General features: G+C 30.8%; 1 protein-coding gene across 3 annotated transcripts in view; it reads right to left on the reverse strand.

Moving 5' to 3' along the window:
- Positions 1–24382, reverse strand: part of LOC108917948 (serine/threonine-protein kinase 26) — a 161354-nt gene that overhangs the window by 64560 nt on the left and 72412 nt on the right. The window contains exons 1-2 of one of the 3 annotated variants that reach the window (XM_018724770.2): positions 22409–22725; positions 5049–5367 (exon numbers count right to left, since the gene is read on the reverse strand). The exons of 1 other annotated variant lie outside the window; for it this stretch is intronic. In XM_018724770.2, the coding sequence (XP_018580286.1) occupies positions 5049–5228 (180 nt within the window). In that variant the 5' untranslated portion in view covers positions 5229–5367; positions 22409–22725. Of the gene's footprint in view, positions 1–5048; positions 5688–22408; positions 22726–24382 lie in introns of those variants that run through there. One more of the 3 variants, XM_018724771.2, reaches the window with a different exon arrangement.

Consider the following 24382-nt stretch of genomic DNA (forward strand, 5'->3'; position numbering starts at 1 on the left):
TTTTGTAAGATCTCGCTTGGAATATGCTTCAATAGTTTGGTATCCTCAGTATGCAGTCTATAAAAATAACTTAGAAAACATTCAAAGAAAATTCTTAAAATATATGTACTTCCGAACTCAAGGAATATATCCCAACATTGGATTTTCCCACAATATTCTTTTGGACATGTTTAACTGTAAGTCCTTAGAGACACGTCGAGATATGCACTCTGTTGTTTTTTTGTATAAAATCATTAATTATGTGTATGATTGTCCTCAAATTTTGGATCGTTTTAACTTCCACGTGCCTCGCGCCAATCTACGCTACTCGAATATGACGTACCTCGCAATGCCCAATACTAATTTATTATTGTCATCACCAATTTATGTCATGTGTGAAAATTGCAACAGCCTCCAACTTAATATTGACATTTTTTCTTGTAAAATAAAGTCAATAACAAACTTATTTTAATTGGCTTTTGTTTGTTTTGTTATTCATTTTATGTTGTGTATATGTATAATGTGTATCGTATTTTACTAAAGCATATGACTGTTTTAGACTAGTGTTATTTTATTTAATGTAAAATAGTTTATTAAGTTTTATTACTTTTAAATTTATTTAGTTTTTTTTTTGTCTTCGAATTGTTTTACCAATGGTTACTGTCATTTTTCTTTTTTTTTATATTACATATTGTGTTCCCACCCATTCAGTAATTGGATATGTTCTGTTGAATGGTGTATCAAATAAATAAATAAATAAATAAATAAATTAGTATACTTTTTGTTACAGCCACCTTTCAGTTTATTATGTTATTTATTATTTTTATTATGGATAATAATAATATAATCATATATCTACTCCTGATTCTAACTATGATAATTTGCCCATAAGTCGGAGACTTGTGCGGGAGAGGGGGCGGCATATTATTATTAGGCACGCCGCATTTGCGCCCAGGAACGACTTATGTTGGTAGGCCCTAACCACCATTCAATGCAGGAATGAGGGAAACCTGGAAAACCTCATTAATTAAGGGGGTGGTCAAATGCCAACCGGTGTCAAACTCTCACATTGACCCAAGCCAACATTCTTCCACCCTGCCATACCTGCACAGAGGGTGCCAATCCTCCGTACAAGCATAGCTAATCTACGGTCTACGGCCGCGGGAATCGAACTCAGGCAGAATTTGCACACGATTTAAGTACTGACGCCTTAAACCATGCGGCTATCGACCGATTCGGATATGTAGTTATTTCCAATAAATATTTTGTGTAATATCTTCATAACCGAGCATAATTTCAACTTTTGATAGGTAGGTATACATTTTTTGTGTATAATAAAATTCTCTTCGTATTTCTGATAGTTGATGTAAAAATTGAAACATACAAAAAAATTACAGAAGAAGGTTCACAAAAGGTTGTAGTAAAATGAACGTATGATTTAACCTAATAGGAACATAATCACTGCATATTTCATGAAGAGAAACTAAACTCAAATCGGTTAACTGGATTCTGAGTTAAGGAGAAAATAAGAAATAAAAAAAAGAAACTTTAACCTGTAACTTTTTTGCGACAGTTTTCATTTATACAAGTTTGGTGAAATCTACACAATTTGGGTTCTAGATTATACCTTAGTATGTAACATTCGGTAGATGACACCCTGTATCTACTCGGAGATATACTCTACTATCACCCGGAAAGAGCGGCCTGTTTTGAGAAAGCAAACGTTAAGCTTGAAACGTCGAAGTAAAGTATAATAAATATGGTTATTGATAGCTGTGGTTGGACTTTTATTGTTTGAAGTTTGTACCAGGGTAAGTTCATTGTTTATGTCGGAGGTGTATTTAAAATTTGAAGGTTAAGTTCGCATCTACTTCACATCTACGTTACAATATTATTAATGTAAATCGGCCCCACTTATTTAGAAAAAATGTGTTAAATCACTTACTATACCAAGTCTTTGGTAAGTAAACTAATGATATGAGCTTCTGATAATTTAGATAAATTTTAAAATTAAAGAATGATAAAAAATATCTCTTATTTACCATAATAAATGCTAAAGGTAAATATTAAAAATATGTACAATTTTCTAATTTTAAATTAACTAACGGTGTCCAACAACATATTTTCTCCTTTTCAGAATAAAAAATCGATAACGTTAAGCAATTTACTTTATTACGATAATTAAATAAACTTATTTATAAACAGATTTAACTGATTATTTTACCACCGTGCGCAAAAGTATAAAGCAAGCAAAATCTTTTTCACACGTGTGCCAATAATAGATTTTTTATATCTACTTTATCTACTGATGTACCTATTAGATGTCACTTTGACTTTCAAACCGTCAAGGTGACAATTATTAAGTAATAATCTAAGAAAATTAAATTACTATAGTAAAAGTATATTATGTATATATAATAAACTAGTCACAAAAGGTCCCAAATTTTTGGGTGATTTTCAAAGAGCTGTAACTTGGAGGGAAATGGTTGTAGCAAGAATAAAAAAAAGGAAACCAACGAAAAAATGTTTCCAAATTTTTGCTTGTCTTTAAAAAGATCTATGAACTTCAATAAATTTTGGGTAACTTCAAAGCTCTTTTAGATAATCTAATTCCCTTCAAATTTGAGCGATTACGGAGCCCTGGTACGATGATTTGTCGCTAAGTTATGGTCGATCAAAGCAAAAAGGTCATTTCTGACTNCATTAAATTTATAAATTTTTTGTCTCTTTATACTTTTTTCGTAAAACGCAATGTTTTCGAGAAAAATGTCAAAATGTGATCGAATGCATATCGTGATTCACCATTTTCCTCAAAAACATTGCGTTTTACGAAACAAATATCAAGAGACAAACAAGTTTTTAAATTCAATGGCTATCTAGCTAACTAATAATTTAAAAAAAATCAAATTTGCGACCAAATTTTTCTGGTTCCAAAGACAAGAGGACCCACGAAAAAGTGTCTTAAGGGGGTTTCTCGCCAAAGAGCGTAGCACTGTGAGATTCTATATATCATAAAACCCCTGTGTACCAAATTTAGTGATTATCGTACAACATAGTTTTGAGATACAAAAAGGACTACTTAGGGGCAAATTTCAGGGGGCTGTAACTCCGAAAGAGGGGGCCAGTTGGCAAAAAGAAAAAGTACGGGTCCCCTAAATTCGCCTTAAGAATCTATGACCAAATTTTGTTTCATGAATATAACCTGTATATACCTCACAATGGATGGCTGTATTTCAGTCCACAAATTTCTTCAAAGCCTAAATCGTTTACATAAGCTTTCTTAAAAAAGTTTTTTTTTAATTAATCTAAAATCAATTCAATATCAGAAAAAAAACACACACAAGAAAACTTGTGTAAATGATTTAGACTTTGAACAACTCGGTAAAAATTTAAGATCCATTGGGGGGTATATCAACTTTTTTTAGTTAATTTATAAATTGACATTTAAAACTAAGGCAGTAAAAAAATGAACCAAAATTGATTTTCAGCAAATACGAACATTTTTAAAAAAATTTGAAACCATCAAAATTTCTTTAGGACACTTTGAGGTTAAAAAGTTACAGTCAATATCCTTAGATTATCCATTATTTGCAATGTTTTACCAAGTTATGGAAATATTCCTAATTATGCAATTTTTTACATTTTTTCTAACATTTTCACTTCGAAAAAAATTTTTATATCCAAAACCAATAATTACTACCTGTAGAGAATACTACAGGTAGTTCAAAACCCTACTTGGATTTTATGTACTGTCCTTATTTCCAGAGTAATTCATTGCCAAATTCAAAAATGACTTTTTGCTTTGATCGACGATAACTCTGCGACAAATCATTATCGTAGGTACAGGACTGCGGAACTGCTCAAATTAAAGAGAATTAACTTATCTAAAAGATCTTTACGGTGAAACAAGCAAAACAAAATTTACTGAAGTCCACAGACCATTTTAGACAGACAAAAATTTGGAAAAAAAAATTTCGCTGGTTTCCTTATGATTACTGAAAAACCACTGACGCTATAAAACTTGAAGCTTTAATTTCATTTTTTTTTTTTTCATTCTCTCTGCGACCATTTTCCTCTAAGTATCAGCCATTGTAAAATCACCCAAAAATTTAGGATTATTATTAATATCCTTTAATTTTTGTGACTAATTATAATGAAAATAATGTGTCGAGGTCGACAGTGACTTCCCGAGGAATGTCTGACCAAGGGTAATATTATTATATAATACCCTTCAATGTTTAAAGTCCTACTAAGTAGTCTGTTATTTAATTGCATGATATTTATTTTACATTTAATTTGTATAACTATTAATAAAAGTTACTTGTAATTTCTATCACTGAATTTATTTATTTCCATGGTAATTTTTTAAGTGTAATATTCACAATTTATAATTAATTTTAATTTGAAATATTTATCTTTTTTCACTAATTGTACAAAATGTGTGTTTACCTGCTTCACACTGTTGTTATGCAATTATTTTATAATCACAAAGCATACACTATGCTTTGTGTTTACTGTTCAGTGTTTATAACTATAGAACTACCTGACTGACGAAATGATAAGAAAATATTTTACTCATACATTACCAGTATAGCACTGTATTAAAATTCAACTTCTTTTCTGAAAATACCGTCATTGTAATCATATCTTTTATATCGATAGATAGATAATTTATTAATAAACTGAAACAGATTAGCGATATCTCAAAATCACACACAAATCCGATTCAGTTTAAGTGCAGATAATCATCTTCGCCTCTTAAAAACGTTATAACGTAATTCGCTCCTACATCATAATATTACTAAAGCGATATAAATATTTTTTAAAGCAAAAATGAAAGGAGGCTATTTTGTATTTTAACCTTATTATGTTCCTTCAGCAATCAAAACTAACAATTAGTTCGGCAAATAATTATTTGAAATATATTTAGTCATAGATCTGCTATTTTTATATTATTTATGGTTGAAGCAAAGCCGCTAAATAAGTTATTGCTGCTATTGTATTAAAAATCATACTTCCTTACACTAACACTAATTGATATATGTATATAGTATAATAAATCAACTTACAGAGGAGAAAGTATTACTTCTGGCAGGCCCATTCCTCTCAGGGAAAATGCTGACATTGTTTGGCGCTGCCCAAGAGGCGGGTCGCGTGTTCCACTTTTTATTACCCCCCAAAAATCCCTTGGACTCTATCGAAGGGTGTCTCAAGATATTGTTCTTGGGCTGTCCAGATGACCCCCACATTATATTCTCCACTACTGCCGCCACTTTCACAACTAAGCACTGTCACAAAGAAAATTGTCACATATCATACTTTTCAACAGTTTACCGTCCGCACGCCAACCGCATTAATGGAAATAAATGGCACTGCGTTTCTGAAAAACTAGAAAATTAAACGTTTAGGTTGAGCTCTTTCGGTGAACTGAGGGTCTTATCAAAAACTAGCAGGTAGCCAAGCCGATATCAGTTTGTTGCCCCTACTTTACTCTTCATAATTCGTACGCTGATTAGTGTGTGAGCGATTTTTCAGTTTTTATTGTGGTGTAGGTATAGTTTAGTATAAGGTTGGCGACAATATGCCACAGCCAGGTAATTAGTTGTAGTATCTTGAATTCCTGGCCTTATCTGCTTGATAAAATTTAAATCCAACAATGACGTATGCTTGTGAAAACATTACACGAGCGACTCCACTAACGATAAATTAATTACTAAGCCACTAACACCATAATTTTTATTGTTACCTTATTAGTTAATGTGCGCACTAAAACTAAGTCTATTTTCGTGTAGGCCGCATTTGGGAGTCTTAGTCAAGTATACAAAGCGTCTTTATTAAAATATTTCTGCTGGTATAAAATATTGAGTTATAGGTCAGGAAAATAAGCTGGGAAATTACCATTTCGCAACTTTTTGTTTCGGCAAGCTTAATTTATCACTATAGATATTATGTACAATAACAAATTAGTTTCCACAGTCATAAAAATGGGAGGAAGATTGTTTACAGGGTGGTTAATAGTATAATTTTTACGTAAATTCACGTTTTTCGCTTATAACTTTTTTCCGTTCATCTCAACGAGAAAACAGTAAAGTACTTTTTTTCGCCTTCAAAAAACCTACAAAACTAGCCCTCGAGCGTCAAAAACTATTGATTAGATCAAAAGTTACAAACAGAAGAAGTTTATTTATGACTCTTGAATTAAACATTTATAAACTGCGTTATTATTACCAGAACGTTTAGGCATCGCATCCTGTCATTCCTTATCACTGTCTAATAACTCACACGAAATCTGAAATCGGTAAGTTGAATAGTTTACAAGACAAGTTATGGCCTTATAAACAAATTAACTAATTATTAGTCTGGACTATTATTTTTTAGCCTTAGTTGCAAAATGAAATATATGACGCACGAGTGTGATTATAGTTATATATTATTACATATTCGTAAAGCTTATGAAAAGACCTTTAAGTTAAAAAAAACGTCAAGATTCGTTGAAAAACAACAGAGTTACAGACTGTCAAAGTTGACGGCCTATTGTTAAACAAATTAGGTTGGTAGCGGCAAAAAAAAATACTGTCATAACCGGCAACCCGAGTACTTTCCCAGATAAAAATATTTTATTTGTCGAAGTATGTTAAGTGCATAAGAAATATTGTCAAAAGTCAGTGGGTCGCTTGATTTTCGGCGTGCCGTGGCGCGGCGGAAGGGTAGGAGCAGCGAGTGACAGCGAGTCCGAAAAAAATGACGATAATATTCATAGTCCTGCCGTTAAATAAGCGAAATTCGCTTGAAAATAATATATTTGACAGTCTGTAACTCCGTTGTTTTTCAACGAATCTTGACAATTTTTTTTAACTTAAAGCTCTTTTCATAAGCTAATATGTATAAAATATAACTATATCACGCTCGTTCATCGTATATTTCATTTTGCAACTAAGGCCAAAAATTAAAAAATTTCCAGGTGCAAATTTGAAATTAAAAAAAAAAATTATAAATTTCAATGTATTATTATGAAATCTACCATGAAAAAAAGTGCGATTGTGAAAGATCCTCGGAATCGTCCAGACTAATAATTAGTTAATTTGTTTATAAGCCCATAACTTGTAAACTATTCAACTTACCGATTCCAGATGTCGTATGAGTTACTAGACAGTGATAAGGAATGACAGGATGCGATGCCAAAACGTTCTGGTAATAATAACGCAGTTTATAGTGATAAATTCAGTTTGCCGAAACAAAAAGTCGCTTATAACTCTATATTTCCTGGCCTATTAAACAATGGTAGTCAGAGTTTAATAAAAAAAATGTATTTATCAGGTACAGCTTTGGTAGAAAATACTTTACAATTAGTCCTACCCTTGACTATAGAGACTAGAGTGTATATAGTCAAAGGTCCTACATAACAAATACAGGGTATCTCTGAATAGGTGTATCTAAAACTCTAACAGTGCACTATTAAGCATCTGACAATAGTTACGTATTTTGAGATAATAGTATGTTTCCGTTATTTTCAATCAACATTTTCGTCTTTTCTGATTAGCATTTTTATTACGAATTATCAAGTTATATTGTGGCATCTAACAAATTTAGGTAAATACCTATTACGATTAGTAATTTCAGCTACATTGCGCTAATTAAAATCAGTCATGATAAACATTAAACTGAATTTATAATGCTGATACGAGCATGAAATTATTCCAGAAATTGTTTTGGTTCTTGCAGTAATGAAAAATGGTAAAAACACAATTTTCATGGAAATATCTATTACAACCTCCTTGCTTACCAAGGCAGAACAATAATAGTCAGAATAATAAAAAAAAGTTTGTATCAGGCGTGCGCTCAAAATTTTATATTAACTGTACTAAAAATGGTAATTTTTAATGTTTTATTGAAAGAGAATGAATAAACCTAATTATCATTTTTTGTAGACACATTAACATTTTTAACAATACATGTCATAGGTACTTTTTTTAAATATCATTTTTATCCTAGTCTCTATTTTGATAATTTTTTAAACACTCTTCAAATAAGCGAAAACACGTATTCTTTATTTTAAAAGATACTGTTGTTACTTATCGTTAAGAGCAGGTGTTTTCAAGAAAATTCGACAAGAAAAGAAAACTACAATTTTTGAGAAAAATTCGAATTATGCAAAGGAATTGCAAAAATATCCTTAGATATTTCTAAGCTATTTATTTGTGGCACAGTTTTTATCTTTTTATTTTTTGGGTATTTTGCCACTATGAAAAAATTTGAAAATGAATGAAACAAACCCTTGCGCCAAAAAGACCTGTCAAGGGTTACTTTATGAAAATAGTTTTGCCTAACCCAAAAATCAGAATTGAATTGAATAAAGCAGACAAATAAAAAATACAAAAACACATCACTTTCGAAATCTCTGTTTTCGTCTTATAAACTTTTTTACTTTTCGCCAAAGTAACTAAACCAAAAAGAAAATTATATAACACATTGTCATGATTTGCTGATTCTCGAAGTTTGTTCATTTAAAATGTATTCACCCTGTATATGTATTTTTTATTTTGACAATTAAAAAAAAATAGGTGAAACAGTTGAATAAAAAACTATTTTATTATTCATTTATTTACAAACCGTCCTGCACTGACTACATCTAATCCATTCGTTGCACCATAATACAATTTAATTCAATTGTTTTCAATTACATAAGCGTTAAAATTTAATTTTACTTTTTTTAACACACCATACGATACTATTCACTTTCTACATTTTTATAGAAACCAGTATCCATAAAACATGTGTTCTGCGAACAGCATTTTTGCTAGACTGTAGGAGATTAATAATTTTCAATAACATTGTAAGCTGTATATAAATGTCTGCAATATGTAGATTAATAAAGAGTATGTAACACTGACAAGACCCATTGCTTTAAGGCTGTCGAAATTTTCATGCACTCAAAAAAAAAAATTAAAATTTCCTTGCAATAAAACTAAAAAAAATAAAAACCCAATTTTACAAAGAACTTCGCCCTAGACTTAAAAAGTGTTAGCATAAATTAAATATGTATCCATGTACTTGTTCTCAACTTTTGAACAAAATAAAGTATCTTGAATAACTGTTACTTAAGACATGTAATTAATACATACTAAATATATTCTAACCACATTGTCAGTACCACCTCTGAATTCAAATGTATGCGCCCTTGCATAAGAAATGTGTATGTGCATATAGTAAAGGCCAATGATCTTTAAATCTAACTGCCCATACTTTTTGTCATGGGTTTTCACAGACTTTGGGAAGGCATGGATGTTATTTTTTTGACACTATTTTAGTGGTTAAAAATGTGCCTAAAAAACATGAACGTCTCAAATCAAAAGCCTGTGCACTATTTACAATTTAAAATTCATATGGTAAATTAATGGTATATATACGGTAAATGTATCGCAAAATGTTAAATTATTGAATGTCAAAAGTAGCTTGAAAAATGATATCGGGATAAATCCAAGTGCGTTTTAAAGAGTAAATATAGTACTTTAAGACCTCATTAATGGTTTTAGCAAACAAATTTACCTATCCATGTAACATAACCTCAAATATGTAGATATAAAGATATCTCTTGTCGGCCTGTGTAATTATTAAATATTAGCTGTTTATTAGATATTGCTGGTATAATTAATGCTAGTCGGAGTATATAACCCATAGGGCAGTAGTTTTCCGCAATATAATCAGTTTTTAAGAAGTTATTATATTTTTTGCAAATCTGTCGTTTGATATGAAAGAATATCATTTGATTTAATTTGAAAAGATTTAGGAAAATTTCTTGAATTTATTTGAATCAGCATAATACCTAAATAGTAACTCAATAAATATATAGTTAAAAATAATAATTGTTAATTTTATTTAATAATTTTCAATAATAATTATTGTAATACAGATTTCGTTGATTTGCGAAATAATGAGAAATGAGAAACACGACACCTAATTACTTAACTTTACGCAAAAATTAAAACATAATTATTTAAATATTAAAAAAACTTATGTAAAAATACAGGGTGTATCAGGAAGAGGCCCCAGTAGGATTATCTCAAATAGTTAGAAACGAGGTTAGAAATAAAATCTGAAAATTAGTATACAGGGGTTTATCACAAAGATCTATTGAATGAAAACAGTGTCAGCTTCCTCACATTTCTGGTTATACCAGAAGCCAGCACCAGCTCTGTTTCAAATGGAATGAATATTTATGCATTTTTTAATTCTACGGCAAATTCTAGACTATTTTCATATAAGGTACTATGGACCAAAATGTGACAATTTTCAAGTTATTATTAATTTTCGAAAAAAATTGAGGGATGCAAGTGATTTTTGAAAACAGAATATCTCCGACATTTTGCTTGGACAATTTAAAAGAAATGAAGTTCAACCAGCTTATGTCAAATTTGTAAAAATTCATACAAAGTGTTTAAAAACGTGTGGCCAATATTGTGACGTTCAAGTTGAATTTACTAAAAATTTCCAAACGGTACACATGTATATTATTACATGAATGGATGCAGAATTAAATTTACTTTAAAATGATACTCCCTATATCCAAAGTTAACAGTTTCTGTGTAAATTGGAAATTATTGATTTCAACACAGAATATGCTTTAAATAATTAAAGCATCGCCCTTTTTAATTTAATATACTGAATTATTGTTTTTGATGAAGGTATAACAATAATAAAAATTACAGTTCATTAATCACACACCGTTTATTATTCAATTCTTTAGTGCATCAAATCCACTGTACACTTTTCTGTGTTGAAATCAATACTTTCCAATTTACACAATTGGTCACACGTTCTTAAACACTATGTATGAATTTTTGCAAATTTGACATAAACTGGTTGAATTCCATGCCAAATTGTATTAATAAATAAAGCTAAATGTCGGATAATCTATTTTCAAAAATCATTTGCATCCTTTAATTTTCTTCGAAAATTGATAACTTGAAAACTGTCACATTTTAGCCAGATTTCAATTTTGACTATTTTTTGAGATAATCCTACTGGATCCTGTTCGTAATACACCCTGTATACGTTATAAGCAAGGTTATAAGTTTTTCTAATGATGAAAAGTGAATAAATATTTTCACATTAGAATCTAGATTGTTTTGTATATAAAATTCCAATAAGAGCTCGTGGTATTATTAAAAAAATAATGAAAAAAATGAAGAAAATCGCTCTAACTGTTGCTCCTGTCTTTCTAAGCCCACTTTCCAGTAAGCCTCTCATTGCAAAAATAAAGTTGATTTCTTGTCAGAATTTCATTATTTCAAAAATCATCAAAAGTGCGGTTAAAAAATTAAATGGGTGATTTTTAGCTTCGTTATTAGTTCCTTTCAATATGCTGTATATATTAGTAGAAAAATGGGGGAAACTTTTCTGGTGTGTCAAGTGACAAAAAAAATGTTCCATTAAAACTAGGAATTCTGCAATATATATCAAATTACAGTAAGAAGTCGTGGTATTGTTATTTGATAACTGAAAAAAGAAAATATTAGGTCATTGCTAAAATAATATTGGAAAACTGATTAGATAAGGAATCCTTAAACTAGGAAAAGTGTGGCGAAAAAACAAATTCATGATTTTTCTCATTGGTCCATGTACTTTCAGTAAGCGATGTAAAATAACACAAATTATAAGGGTGAACTTTTCGGAAGGACAAAAAAAAATTGAAATTTTTTGATAAGTGCATAAAATTCTAGAGAAGTCTAAGCGAATAACAGAATTACTACCACTTTAGACACAAACATGTCTGCCTTACGTTTGATATATACTCGCAGAATATAAGGATATAATAAAACGCTTGTCTTAGAAAATGTAAAAATAGTTTAAACTGAATAAAACTGCATTACTTCACATCTATTGTTCAATTTCATCTCGAATGGCCTTCTCTTGTGGGACCAAACTATCACAATGTATTTTCTCTTTTGTCAAACCAATTTAAATAACAGGGAGTGTCCGGCTGTTGTAAAAGATTGAAGGTCGCCTTATGACAAAACTTTTAACCCATTTTCTACGTCACATGCACACCGCCATGCTTGCTTGGCTAGGTTTCGTTCTTGTAAGAAAGGTTGAGTACTTACTAACGTCGAACTGATATTAATGTTTTAATTATTATAACGAGACTTTGAGGTAACAATGAAGTACGTTACGTAATTTAATAAAAAAGTCTGTATTTATTTACATTAATAAATATGTACCAAGAAATAATGAGATACATTTTGAAGTAAAGTAGAAAGCTATTTACCTACCTCCCGTAAGAGATTTTTATATTTTTATTAAATGTTACTATATAATATAAATTGTTCGTAATAAATCTAATTGCCAATTTGCATAATACATACTCGTAAAAAACTTAACTAGTTCCCAGAGAAAAAATAATAATAATTAAAATAAAAAGAGGCAGAAAAAAGGAAAAATTAATAATAGGGTAGTACACTTGTTTACAAGCCACATGACCACCGAACTTACGCAACCCAGCATTGCACTATTGGTACTGATAACGAAAATTCCCTATGCTTGACGAATCTCTAATAGCAAGAAGGATGTGATCAAAAGAGTATGCCATATGAAGTTTACAATACATTATTGTGCCGTTTTGTGTCAACACGTATTAACATGTTTCACCACGCGATGACATATCAAACACTCTGATCACAATATTCCGACAGGTTGTAGGTACTGCTGTTTAAATGTGTATGAATAAAGCTTAGGACGCATTATTGTTACGTGTCGTGATGACTATCTGTTCTACAAAACTATCTATTACATTATTTTAACTTCTTTAACTAACTGCTGTTGATCTAAAGGTATCATTATTTTCGTCTAAAGCCATTAACATAATGATAAATGTACAGTTCCGTACGTGATGAGAGATCCCTGCATCACTTTCTTGGAATTAACCGCATTCGACACCCGAGGTACGCATTAACCTAAAATTTCAAGGCACGCCCCTGCCGCGGTAAATTGTTACAGTTGTTCGGATAACAGAACTTTATTGGCTTATCCTTTTCTTGGAAATCTATTTTAACAATTATTGTACTAACCTGAGCATATACTTATAGTGAGTTTTCATAAGGCCCCATTTATACTAATTTCTCAAAATAATTTTAATGTGGGGGAATGATGGCGTTTTTACTAATGGTAGGTAGTTTCATTACATTACATTGGTATTTGCGTCATGTCTAATATGTCGTTAAGTTGGCAGTGCCGATAACGGTCAATAGTAGCGGATACTCGCATAAGTATATATCCATAAAACACTGGATTGAATCACAACAAAACCCCAAAGTAGCTGGTATGGTTTATGTCTACTGAAATCATAAAATTGATTAAGCATTTATGTCTTTGCGATTGCTTGAAAAATCGTTTTAATGAACAAACTTCACAAACTGCGTTATACAAGGCGATACTATTTTAATTATACTTTTCTTTTCCTTTATGTCTTTGATAAAATATCAAAAAAATACAAAAGCAAATGGTACACCTACAAAGTAAAGATTTATCTGATTTTTAATTACTTATTTTTATTTATTTATTTCAGTCGTAGTAAAATAGGAAAACTGAACGTTTTTAGCGATCTTAACAAGAGCACATTTTTTGTGTAAAATGGAATGTTAGATTGTAATGTATGAATATGATGTAAAAAAAACATAACTTCAAAAAATGTATGTCATAAAATGTCGCTGAGAAAGGTTGTAGCTAGAGATGGTCAAAAACTAATCACACTGACATATATAACATCCCCAAAAATTAGCCTACACTAAATTTTATTGTATTATGTACATTGGTCTTTGGAAAAGGCACTGTTGAATGTTTGATTTAAAAAAATTATATCTGACGCCCTATATTTCAAAAACAAAACACGATCGGTCTATGGTCCACAGCAAAAAATCGTCTTATTTTTTTATGTTTTCTCAACCCCTGAATTTATGATACTGTTTTTCAAAACCCACCGTATGTTAAGTCGGAAACAACAGTATTGGCAGTACTGACAAGAAAAATACGATGCACAACAAGTCACAGTGACAACAAAAACATTGAATTATTGTGCGCACCATGGTGATAACCGACCATCGTCGACAAAAAAAAATGAACAGAACTGTCGATCCGGAGCGACTATAGCCCGGAAACGCAATCACGGTTATGTAAGAAGAGACATCCAATTTAACTGTGCTGTCTAACACACTTAACCTGATGCAGTTCGTCATGCAAAGTAAAGAAAAGCACGGTTTGTTTCCTACACTCTTTCAAATCTAGATAATGGCACATTGAATTTTCATTATTCCCTATAGTGCTAGGGTAGATTCCATGATAAAAGGATTCTTTATCGCAAATTTCAATAATCGTATTGTAAGTATCAGGCAAATTGCAGTAAAGAAAATAACCCATCTAATTATTGCAACAACTGAACAGTGATAGGTTATGTTAAGAGTGCTTCTTAAATCAAATTAGAATATTTTAACAGATTTACAAGCAAAACTAATTAAACTTATAAAGCCGTAACAAATTGACCCTAAAATTCGAAGTATAGTAATTCCAGTATGACTGCAATCATCATCCGGTAGATTATGTTTGAATAATTGTATGTCACGCCACAAAATCAAATAAGTGCAATTTTCAAAATGATTTTGCTGACCTTGAAGGACGAGTCTTTAAAATCAACCAAGGTGACACTAAAAGAAAAAAGTCTACTCTTTTCAATGATGAAAGGAATTTGATTGGAGAAAAAGGTTTTGTTCTGTTTCGATTCCCAAATTTGACGCATAAAATTCAAACCTCATGTTCAATAGCACATATCTTGACAACAAACTGAGCTTAATAGCTGATATTTTGCCAACTTAAAACCATTGATGGGTTTAGTTAGCTCGCCAAAGCGTAAGCTTTTAGAAGGTCTTGTTTCAGTCACAGAAAATGTGCCCCAAATTGACGTCATGGATTATTTAACCAACTAACATTCAATCGTCTTCAGCGGTTAAAAATAGAGAGGGGTATCATGGTGTTAAAAAGTGTAATTTTTTTTATGTACCTGTGTTATTATCCATAATTATGAAATAATAAATTTACTATACTTAGGTAATTTCCAATTTTGTGCTTAGTCAACCTAAAGAATAAAAATTATTTTATTCGCACAATTTCTTTAAATACGCAGCTGAAGTCTAGCAGTTGCTTAAAATTGCTTGCATACCACATTCCACGATCTTAAGAATTAATTCCAATAAGTGAAATTCAATATATTTCCTAAAAAGGTTAAAGCTGCTTTCGCTGGCACCTACAAAACCCAGTATTAACAAATATTTACTATTTATACTACCTACATCTGGAAATTGATATACTTATAACATGTTGTAAACATATTTTCAAGTCATGAAATATTAATTTACTTATATTTAATAAAAAGATTGCTTTAGAAAATTTACGGAAAACAGGCAGTTAACAATGAAATATTTTTCATAATTCGTTTGTCTTTGTCTAAAAAATTGAATGAATGAAACCAAGCTACGCTTCAGTTCTTTATCACAAAAGAATTGCATTTTCAAAAAATAAATTAAATTTAATAATGTAAAACAAATAATTGCAAAATAAAAAGTAGAATATTAATTGAAACTATCAACCTAGTTATCTAATTGATAAAAGTTCAGGTTAGTTTTAATAAATGTTTTGTATGATAATATGCTTCATACTTTTGAAAGTAGGTATGCACACAAAAATTTCACAAACTATCCCATCTCCAAAAATTTTCTATTTAAAACTTTTATAGATCAAAATTAGTTAATTATACACGATATAATAAAAAAGATGTAAATATGACATTGTTCTGCTAGACTTATCACGGCATTTTGAAATAGCTGCATACAAAATAGTTTCAAATAACAATTACGTTTTACTTATTTAAATTATTCAAGAAATTTTTGGACCATGTCCCAATTAATATAATAGAAAGTTGATCAAAACTCGTACAAAGATGTGAATTTTTCTGTTTACGTAATGCAATACCATACACAAAACGGATTTCCTCTTCATTTCTTAGGATTATTAAATAATTCAACACTGGACGGAATGGACGTATAACAGAAACTCTGAAATACCAACAATAGGAAGAGAGATAGTGGACATTCTAGCCTTATGTAAATTTTACAGAGTGAATAAACTTTAACAATTGATATTTTTTTCGCAGTTTACCAGGTCAATTCACTACTTATCTATATAGAAAATTGTTGCCAGACCTACATAACCATAATTTCGTAATGGGATATCTACTTTAAAAAGTGAATCAGTGTAAGAACAAATCCTTTGATTTTTATCCGCAAAAAAAGAATTGTTTTCTGCAAGTACATTTTAGCACTGCACATAAACTGAAGAACATTAATGTGGGCCCCAAAATATTATATTTTGTCACTTATATAAGAATTATATTATTACAAAAATTAGAAGAAATATATAGACAAAATTTTTTGAGCTTACACGTATTTTTATTTTCATTTAAGTAAACAAACGAATTAAAAAGTGTAGGAACAAAGTTCTGTATAGTGGCAGTAAGTAAGTACTGGATAGTGGCAGTCAAGCCAATTTTCTTTCATTAGAATTTAGTCGTCGGTTGAAACTTCATCTTTCTCCATGTCATTCAGATGTCTATGGATTTGGCTCTACTAGTAAATCAGTACATGGATGTGCAAATATATTATAATTATTTCTCAATTTGATACCACTGCCAAATATTCCTTAGATGTATTGGTCGTGGATAAGATCACCAATCAGCTACCCCCTACTCGCATCAATATAAATGCTTTACCACAAATAAAATCATTATTACTTGCTGATAATGGCTTTTATTTTCCACAAAAAATTGATGGTATTCTTGGAGCAAATTTATTTGCAACTTTACTTGGTAATAATCGAGTTGTAGGACCCCCAAATACTCCAGTCGCTGTGGAAACAAAGTTAGGCTAAGTAGTGATGGGCTCCGCTCCAGTATTGTCTTCCCCTGTTTCCACTCATAGTTTTTGTATTACTCTAGAACCTACCCTGGAACATTGAAGTGCAGCGATTTTGGGAAGTTGAAGATATTCCATCCTCAACTGCAATAGATCATGATGCTTTAGAATGTGAAAAAATGTTCCAATCCACTTATAGTCGGGATACCTCTGGGAGGTACACCGTCGCATTGCCTTTTAAATTAGATAGTTCCCTTTTAGGAGATTCTTATTCCGTAGCTCTTCGACGGTTTTTGTGCTTAGAAAAACGATTGCATAGTAATTCTTTTTTACGAGATAAGTACGTAGAAATAATTAGAGATTATTTAGTTCAAGGTCACATGTCCAAAGTAGTAGAAAATAATTGTTCTATAAAACAATATTTCATTCCTCATCATGCAATTTTTAAAGTTGATTCAAATACCACTCCAATTCGTATTGTTTTCGATGGTTCCTGTAAGACTGACACTCTTTATTCTTTAAATGATTTATTATTCACTGGCCCAAAATTACAGTCAGATGTCTGTACAATGTTCTTAAATTTTAGGTTGTTACCAGTAGCTCTTACAGCAGATATTCGGCAAATGTATCGCCAAATAAATTTATTTGAAGATGATCGAAGATTTCACCGAATCCTTTGGAGATTCTCCCCCGATGATCCGATAGAAACGTATCAACTGTCACGTTTGGAGTAAAATCTTCTCCATTTTTAGCTATTCGAACTGTTCGTCAGTTAGCAGATGATGAGAATAGTTCATTGCCTTTAGCTTCAGAAACTGTCAAAAGAGACGTGTGATAGAATTCGAACGTATCGCTACAAATATTGGTATAGAACAGTTTAATTGTAAACAATAGTAGTTTTTTACATTAGTAGTGATCAATCAAATAGTGCACACGGTAGCCAACATCCTCCCATTCCTTACTCTCTCGTATCCTTTTACCCTTGGCTATCATAATAGTGTGATATTATCATCATCATTTGGTAAGTTTATACATAGTTTCCTGTTTTTCTCTCTCTCTTGTCGCCACTCTATTAGTTACAGTCCATTCCTTACTTTTATAATAGCTTAATACTAAACATTTGGTTTGGTATTTTTTTAATGAAACGCTCATATTTCAATATAACGCTTTTTTAAGACAATAATATTAAGTATTTTCTTTACAGTACATATTTTCTTTTGTCCATGAAATAATTTACTTCGTCTATAAAAAGTCATTGGCTTCCAATTTATAAATTGTTCCAATTGTTCCATTGTATAAATTATAATATTTTGTTTTAAGATATTTAGATACGTGACAACATACATAAATGGTTTATGTTGTAGTTGTTCCAAAAATTCATTGGTTACGATGAGTGCCCCTCAAAGGTCCATCCTCGGTAAACAATAATTTTTACTATTTACCATTGATTTGCACAAAGCAATAAATAATTGTTGGTACCTTATGCAAAACAAACTATTAATCAACTAAGTTTATGGATACTGATGTGGTTGCCGATTTAATATGTAAAAACCTAGCAGTGAGAAATAAACACGTTTTAAATGTAGACATAACCACAATTATGCTTTTTAGATCAAAACAATGTAATAGCTTCAAATGAGACACTAACAATAGCAAATAATTATGTACAATTCTCTCAATCAACAAAACTGCTAGCCTATGTACGAGGTCTATTCAGAAAATAATCGGAACTTTCTGAATTACGCGCTAATGCAGATATTTAGTGATATGCGGTTAGCAGTATTACGTTGCGCATAACCTCCTGTTCATGGATTGCTTATATCTTATTTAGTGTTCGTGATACTGTTATTTAAGTGCAACATATTTAAGTGTTAGTGACGATTTTTGATACGTGTGATTTCCTAAAACCGCAAATGGGGAAAATTTTCACTGAAACGTTTCAACTTTTGAACAAACTTACAGAGATGATGCCCTGGGTCGTACGCAATATTACGAAAGATGTTCACGATTTAAAAGTGGTCGTCAGTCAATTGAAGACTATCCTCGATCAAGACGGACTTCGCCTTCAACTGACGACTCCCATGTTCAGAAAGTCAAAGATCTGGTGCGTGCAAATCGCCTATTGACTGACAGAGAAATTGCAGAAGAGGTTAGCATCTCAATTGGTTCATGCCGTGAATGAAAAATGGAAGATGCATGTCGTTTTCAGACTATTGCTGACATCAAAGCAAATTCGTTTGAGACTTAAAGGCGATTTTAAATAAAGCTATTCAGGACTACTTCAGGAAATGAAAATACCGTTAGGAAGAGTGTGTGAATAGGGGAGAGAGGGAAGCACTTTGAAGGAGACAAGAACCAATAATGTATAAAATTAATAATAAAGTTCAAAAAAATAAAGTTCGGTTATTTTCTGAACAGACCTCGTATATTGATGATAAATTTAGTACCTACAAATTAATTATTTGTCAAAAATTAACAGTGTAACAAACACGTTTTGCTCTCACTATATTATGCATGTTTTTATTTCCATTTATGTTACGGCAGTATTCACTGGGGTTATGCAGGTACATATATTCATATTTGTAGGATATTCGTCGTACAAAAATCTGCTGGGTGTATACTTGCAGGTACAGGATATAGAAATTCTTAGACAAATTCATAAAATTTTACTCTAACCAGGTATATTATATATAATGGAAATAGTTATTTTTAATAATTTATTTAATAATTAAAATTATGTTGTTTGCGCTTATTCACAAATAGCAACTTCAAGTCATTTACATATTTCGCACATATGTTACTGATTAATTTACTTAGATAACAATATTTTTTTCGCGCTTCATTTGATTGAAAAATGTCTTGATTAAAAATAACATAGATATTTAGGTATGTTTTTTACTTTTACTAGTTATCCCAATGACACATATAACTTTGCATAAAATATCTATAATCATAAAATCGAATATATAAAAATTTTTGGAGTAAAGTAATATGATCTTTTTTTAAGCCAGTTTTACGCAACAGTTTGTACAAGTGTGATGTACTATTAAATAAATTAATGAATTTCCACAGGAACAACAATATGTTCAAATCTTCATAAATTTTACGTGGATTTCGGAAGTACCAATAAATATTTTAATAATGAATTAAGAATAATGAGTTGAGACTATCAATAATACTGTCAATATTTGATGGAAATACTTTTGTGATCAAACAGATCATCATTACTTAGTTGTTTCATTTTAATCAGTATTTTTAACGTACAATTTATTTATGAATTAAGCACAGAAACAGTTAGTTGTTATATAAAAAGCTTGTTTAGCGATAGTTTTACAATAACAGAAAATACGCTTTAGGTAAAACACTGGTTAAGGAAAAGAAAGCAGTTAACTCTTAGATTGTTTTAGATGCAATAAAAATTAAGTACGCTGATGATTTTCATAATTATTTTCATTTGTTTGAAAAAGTTATTAATGCTAACGAAATGAGTAAATAATATGTTAGACATTCAATTTTACTGCTAGTATTCCCCACCTTTGACATTAAATTTAATGTTGATAGAATTCGCAATTATTTCCTGATTACTCCTGATTGCTGTACATTATAACTTCAATATTATACCTACACAGCTGTCCGTATTTTATAATACTGGCATTATTATTAATCGTCTAATGCAACTTTTACAATGGGGGACACATTAAATGGAAAATCGAAATAATTTTTTTTCATGCCACATAATAACGAATAATAATTATCAAAAGAAATAACTTAAGTACTTATCAACAATTTATTGGTTGTATGGCTGGTAGGAATAAAATAATAATAATATATGAATGAAAGAAATTCAAGAAGTCTAATATCTAGTACAAAACCAAACTCATTTTAAATAAATTACAGCATTAATTCATCGAAATCAGAAAAACAAATCTATAATATAGTTATGAAATTCAGGAGGCGAACTGATAAAACTGTAATTCATTTTCAGGATTTGTATAGGTGTACTTTAATATACAGACCCTTCATAAATGATTACAAGACACGTGATCAGTAAATTTTCTTGGAAAAGTAATTTAATTAAATTTGGGTAAAATTAAAAGTTAATAAAACAATAAGATCAAGATTACATTAGAACACAACATTCGGTTTCACTGGCTGTGATTGATGAAATTTTTCTCGAGATTCTATTCAACCAATCAGCGATCTCATTATCTCGAGCGTAGACGTAATGGTTTGTCATTGTTCATTGTAAACGAATCTTTAATATTGCTGACGCCAGATTTAGGGATTTTACGTTACCAGTACTAGGACTACAATGTCGATTGCCAAAGCTTGGCGGTCCCGTGGCTTGTAAACATTTATGAAGGTTCTATATTTAGTTTATATAAATATTATATTTTCCACTCCGTGAATTAAAAAACTGTTTTACTGTCTGATTTCAAGAAACAAAGTACCACTTTTAGTAAATTTCTTATAATCCCGCTAACAAAAACAAAAGAACGTCTACTAATGCAATTCAAATAGTTTTAAAAAAAATAATTTGACAGTTGTAGTGTACTTTAATATAGTTTTTAGATTTGATGATTCAAAGAAGTGTTAAACTAGTATATACCTAACGACAATTTACGTTGTCAAGAAGCAATGTCTCCCGTGATTTGTATTTATTAAAAGATTATTGTTTCTGTTACATTTCACTGCTTTAAATTCAAAATTTGATATTTTGTATTTTGTTTTAAATTTTATAACCAGTTGAAATAGTCACTTAAAGTCGTTAAAAACTGAAATATATGCCACGTTCTGAAACGCCAAAAGTTTTTTACAATAACAATATTGTCTGTATAGTTTCTTTGCGTTGTTATACATCTTTAAAAATACAAAAAAAAAAAATCAGGAAAATGAGCTTTGCCAGTGACAATGACGTCTCTCAAAATATTTTGAAAGAGTTAAAGTGGTCTCACATAATCCTCTACCAGTAAACACCTGACAATGGCAATTTACAACTACAGGTAAAAAAAAATCCTCCCCTAATTAAGATCAGTGGCATTTTCCACCAAGAAATATTTCTATTAAAGTAGTTGAAATAATAATTTTAATTAACAATAATCAATTAAATGGTACAGATTAATCCATTGTTATATATAATATACTTACTATTTTATAGACACAGCGTGTTTATCCAGAATAAAAAGTATATGATAGTCAGCTATTACTAATTTCTGCGAAACCCAAATGCAATTCGACCAAATGCAGCAATACATAACAATCTAATGTATTCATTTAATTATATAAATACCTCATAAACCGCGGTAGACTTTCTCTATAGAAATCTGGATTTATAATTGTTCGTTTTTAGCAATAAAATCAAAATACTCATGTTTTACTAGCTCCGTATGGAAGTCGTTTTATTTCTCAACTACGCGACCTTACGGAATTCAAGGGGCCACCCTGATACAGCTTGGTCACCTGTAGAACCACATTACCGATACAAAAACACCTACACCCGAAATTCCACACACTTCCTCGGTTCTTTTCGAAAACCACAAGCACAAACCTTAAACCTGTCGCACTTGCACTTGCACTTTTTTACGGATGGCTTTACTGCACGGTGACATCTTTGCGCGGAGTCACCATTGTGAGTCGCGTAATATCCACCGAGAGACCCGTATTCCCGTACTCAGTTTTACCGTAATCAAATGTCATTAAAATGCTACAGCCCACGTCAGTCGCAAATTATCGTTTAGCTTTCGAATGGCATTGTTGTCCTCAAGTGCCGTGCAACTCTGAAACACAACTAACTAAACAACACACCGAACCCCACAATACAATAAGCCAGCGTTTCCTAAACGTTATGTCTACCTTTCACTTAGTTCACTCACAATGTCGTATTGCATTGCTCGGCCGATGTTTCGTATTCCTTGTGCAAAAGTTGCCGTGGGCTCGTTTTCAAATGGCCGATACAGGAGTGGTATTCGAAAAGTACCTACCACTGAACGTTCAGAAAAAAAGGTTACCGAAAAATTTGTCATATTATAAATTTTTGTCAATTAAATTATTATTTCAGACATTCTTCTTTTTTGTTTAAAAAATTTTATATTGTTTTATTTTTTACTTTTTCGATTCATATGACTGTCTGAAAAGTTATACGACTCAAACCTTGGATTTTTAAATGGCACACTCTATATTTAATATAGACCGAAAGAGTATTTTTTCATTTTCTTACATTCTTCTTCTTATGTCAATAAAGTATTAAGCGAACTTCAATAGCAGACTCTTATGTCACAAGTTAATAAAAAAATGTCCTGTATAGACTAGGCGGTATCTGTTTTGGTTTGGGTGAATCGTATATCCACGGAGATTTTTGGCTTTTTGGCTTTCAAATATCACTAGAAATGAAAATTTTTCTATGCGCATAAAAAAAACGTGGGCTTAACTTTTGGCGGCACAATATGTTAAAAAAATTCTAAAAATGTCATATTTTTCTTCCTATTTAATTATGTATCTTTTCAAGAGTTGATTTTAGGCGAAAATGGAAGAGGAAAAAAATGTTTGTAATTAAATTTTTTACAAAACATGACTAGTTACAAATCGAATGAATCATGATTATTATGGTAAAAATCGAAAAAATCGCAAAAATGGGGTTAAAAAACAATACTTTTTAGGGAATTTTTTTGGTGTATTTAAATTGGGTGTAGGACCTTTATACTTGGCTCAAGAAAACTTCATGTTATGTAGAATCATCACACCAAATTTCATCAAAATCGGTTCGATAGATTTTGCATAATAATTTTGCAATCCAGATTTTGAAAAAAAAATTGCAAATTTTCAAAATTTTGCACAGCAAAAACCAAGGCCCTTAGATACTTGAAAATTTAATCACATATAGAAGGGCTCTCAAGCTTTCAAACTTTTTTTGAAAAATTCGAATCCGTCAATTAGGAGAGCTCTGGCGCTTGTTTAAACATTGGTCGAATTTTTGTACTTATAAACAATTAGAACTTTGTGAATATTCAATCAAATCAAATTTTTTAAAGCAGGTTTTAAAAGTTCCTGGAAAGACGCTTCTTTTTTAAAAAAAAACAGATCGATTGATCAATTAGTTACGTAGTTATAGCCGATTCAATTTCGAGCAGGCCGAAGCGGCCGCGCTCTCTGCTTCCCCCACCACCACCACCCGTACGATTTTATTGAATTTCTCGCTTGCATAAATAACTTTAAACACGTTTTAAAGTAGGTTGCCAATGAAGAAAAGTATTGTAATCTTAGACCTGGTAAGTACTCGGAATACCAAAGGTATTTTTCGAAAAATTAGCCCGGATGTCCCAGTACATTTAGTGTAAATGACGGCTATAACTACGTAACTAATTGATCAATCGATTTTTTTTTTTTTTAAAGAAGCGTCTTTCCAAGAACTTTTAAAACCTGCTTTAAAAAATTTGATTTGATTGAATATTCAC

Source organism: Anoplophora glabripennis, unplaced genomic scaffold, assembly GCF_000390285.2.
Source record: "Anoplophora glabripennis isolate ALB-LARVAE unplaced genomic scaffold, Agla_2.0 scaffold66, whole genome shotgun sequence".
Classification (NCBI taxonomy): Eukaryota; Metazoa; Arthropoda; class Insecta; order Coleoptera; family Cerambycidae; genus Anoplophora; species Anoplophora glabripennis.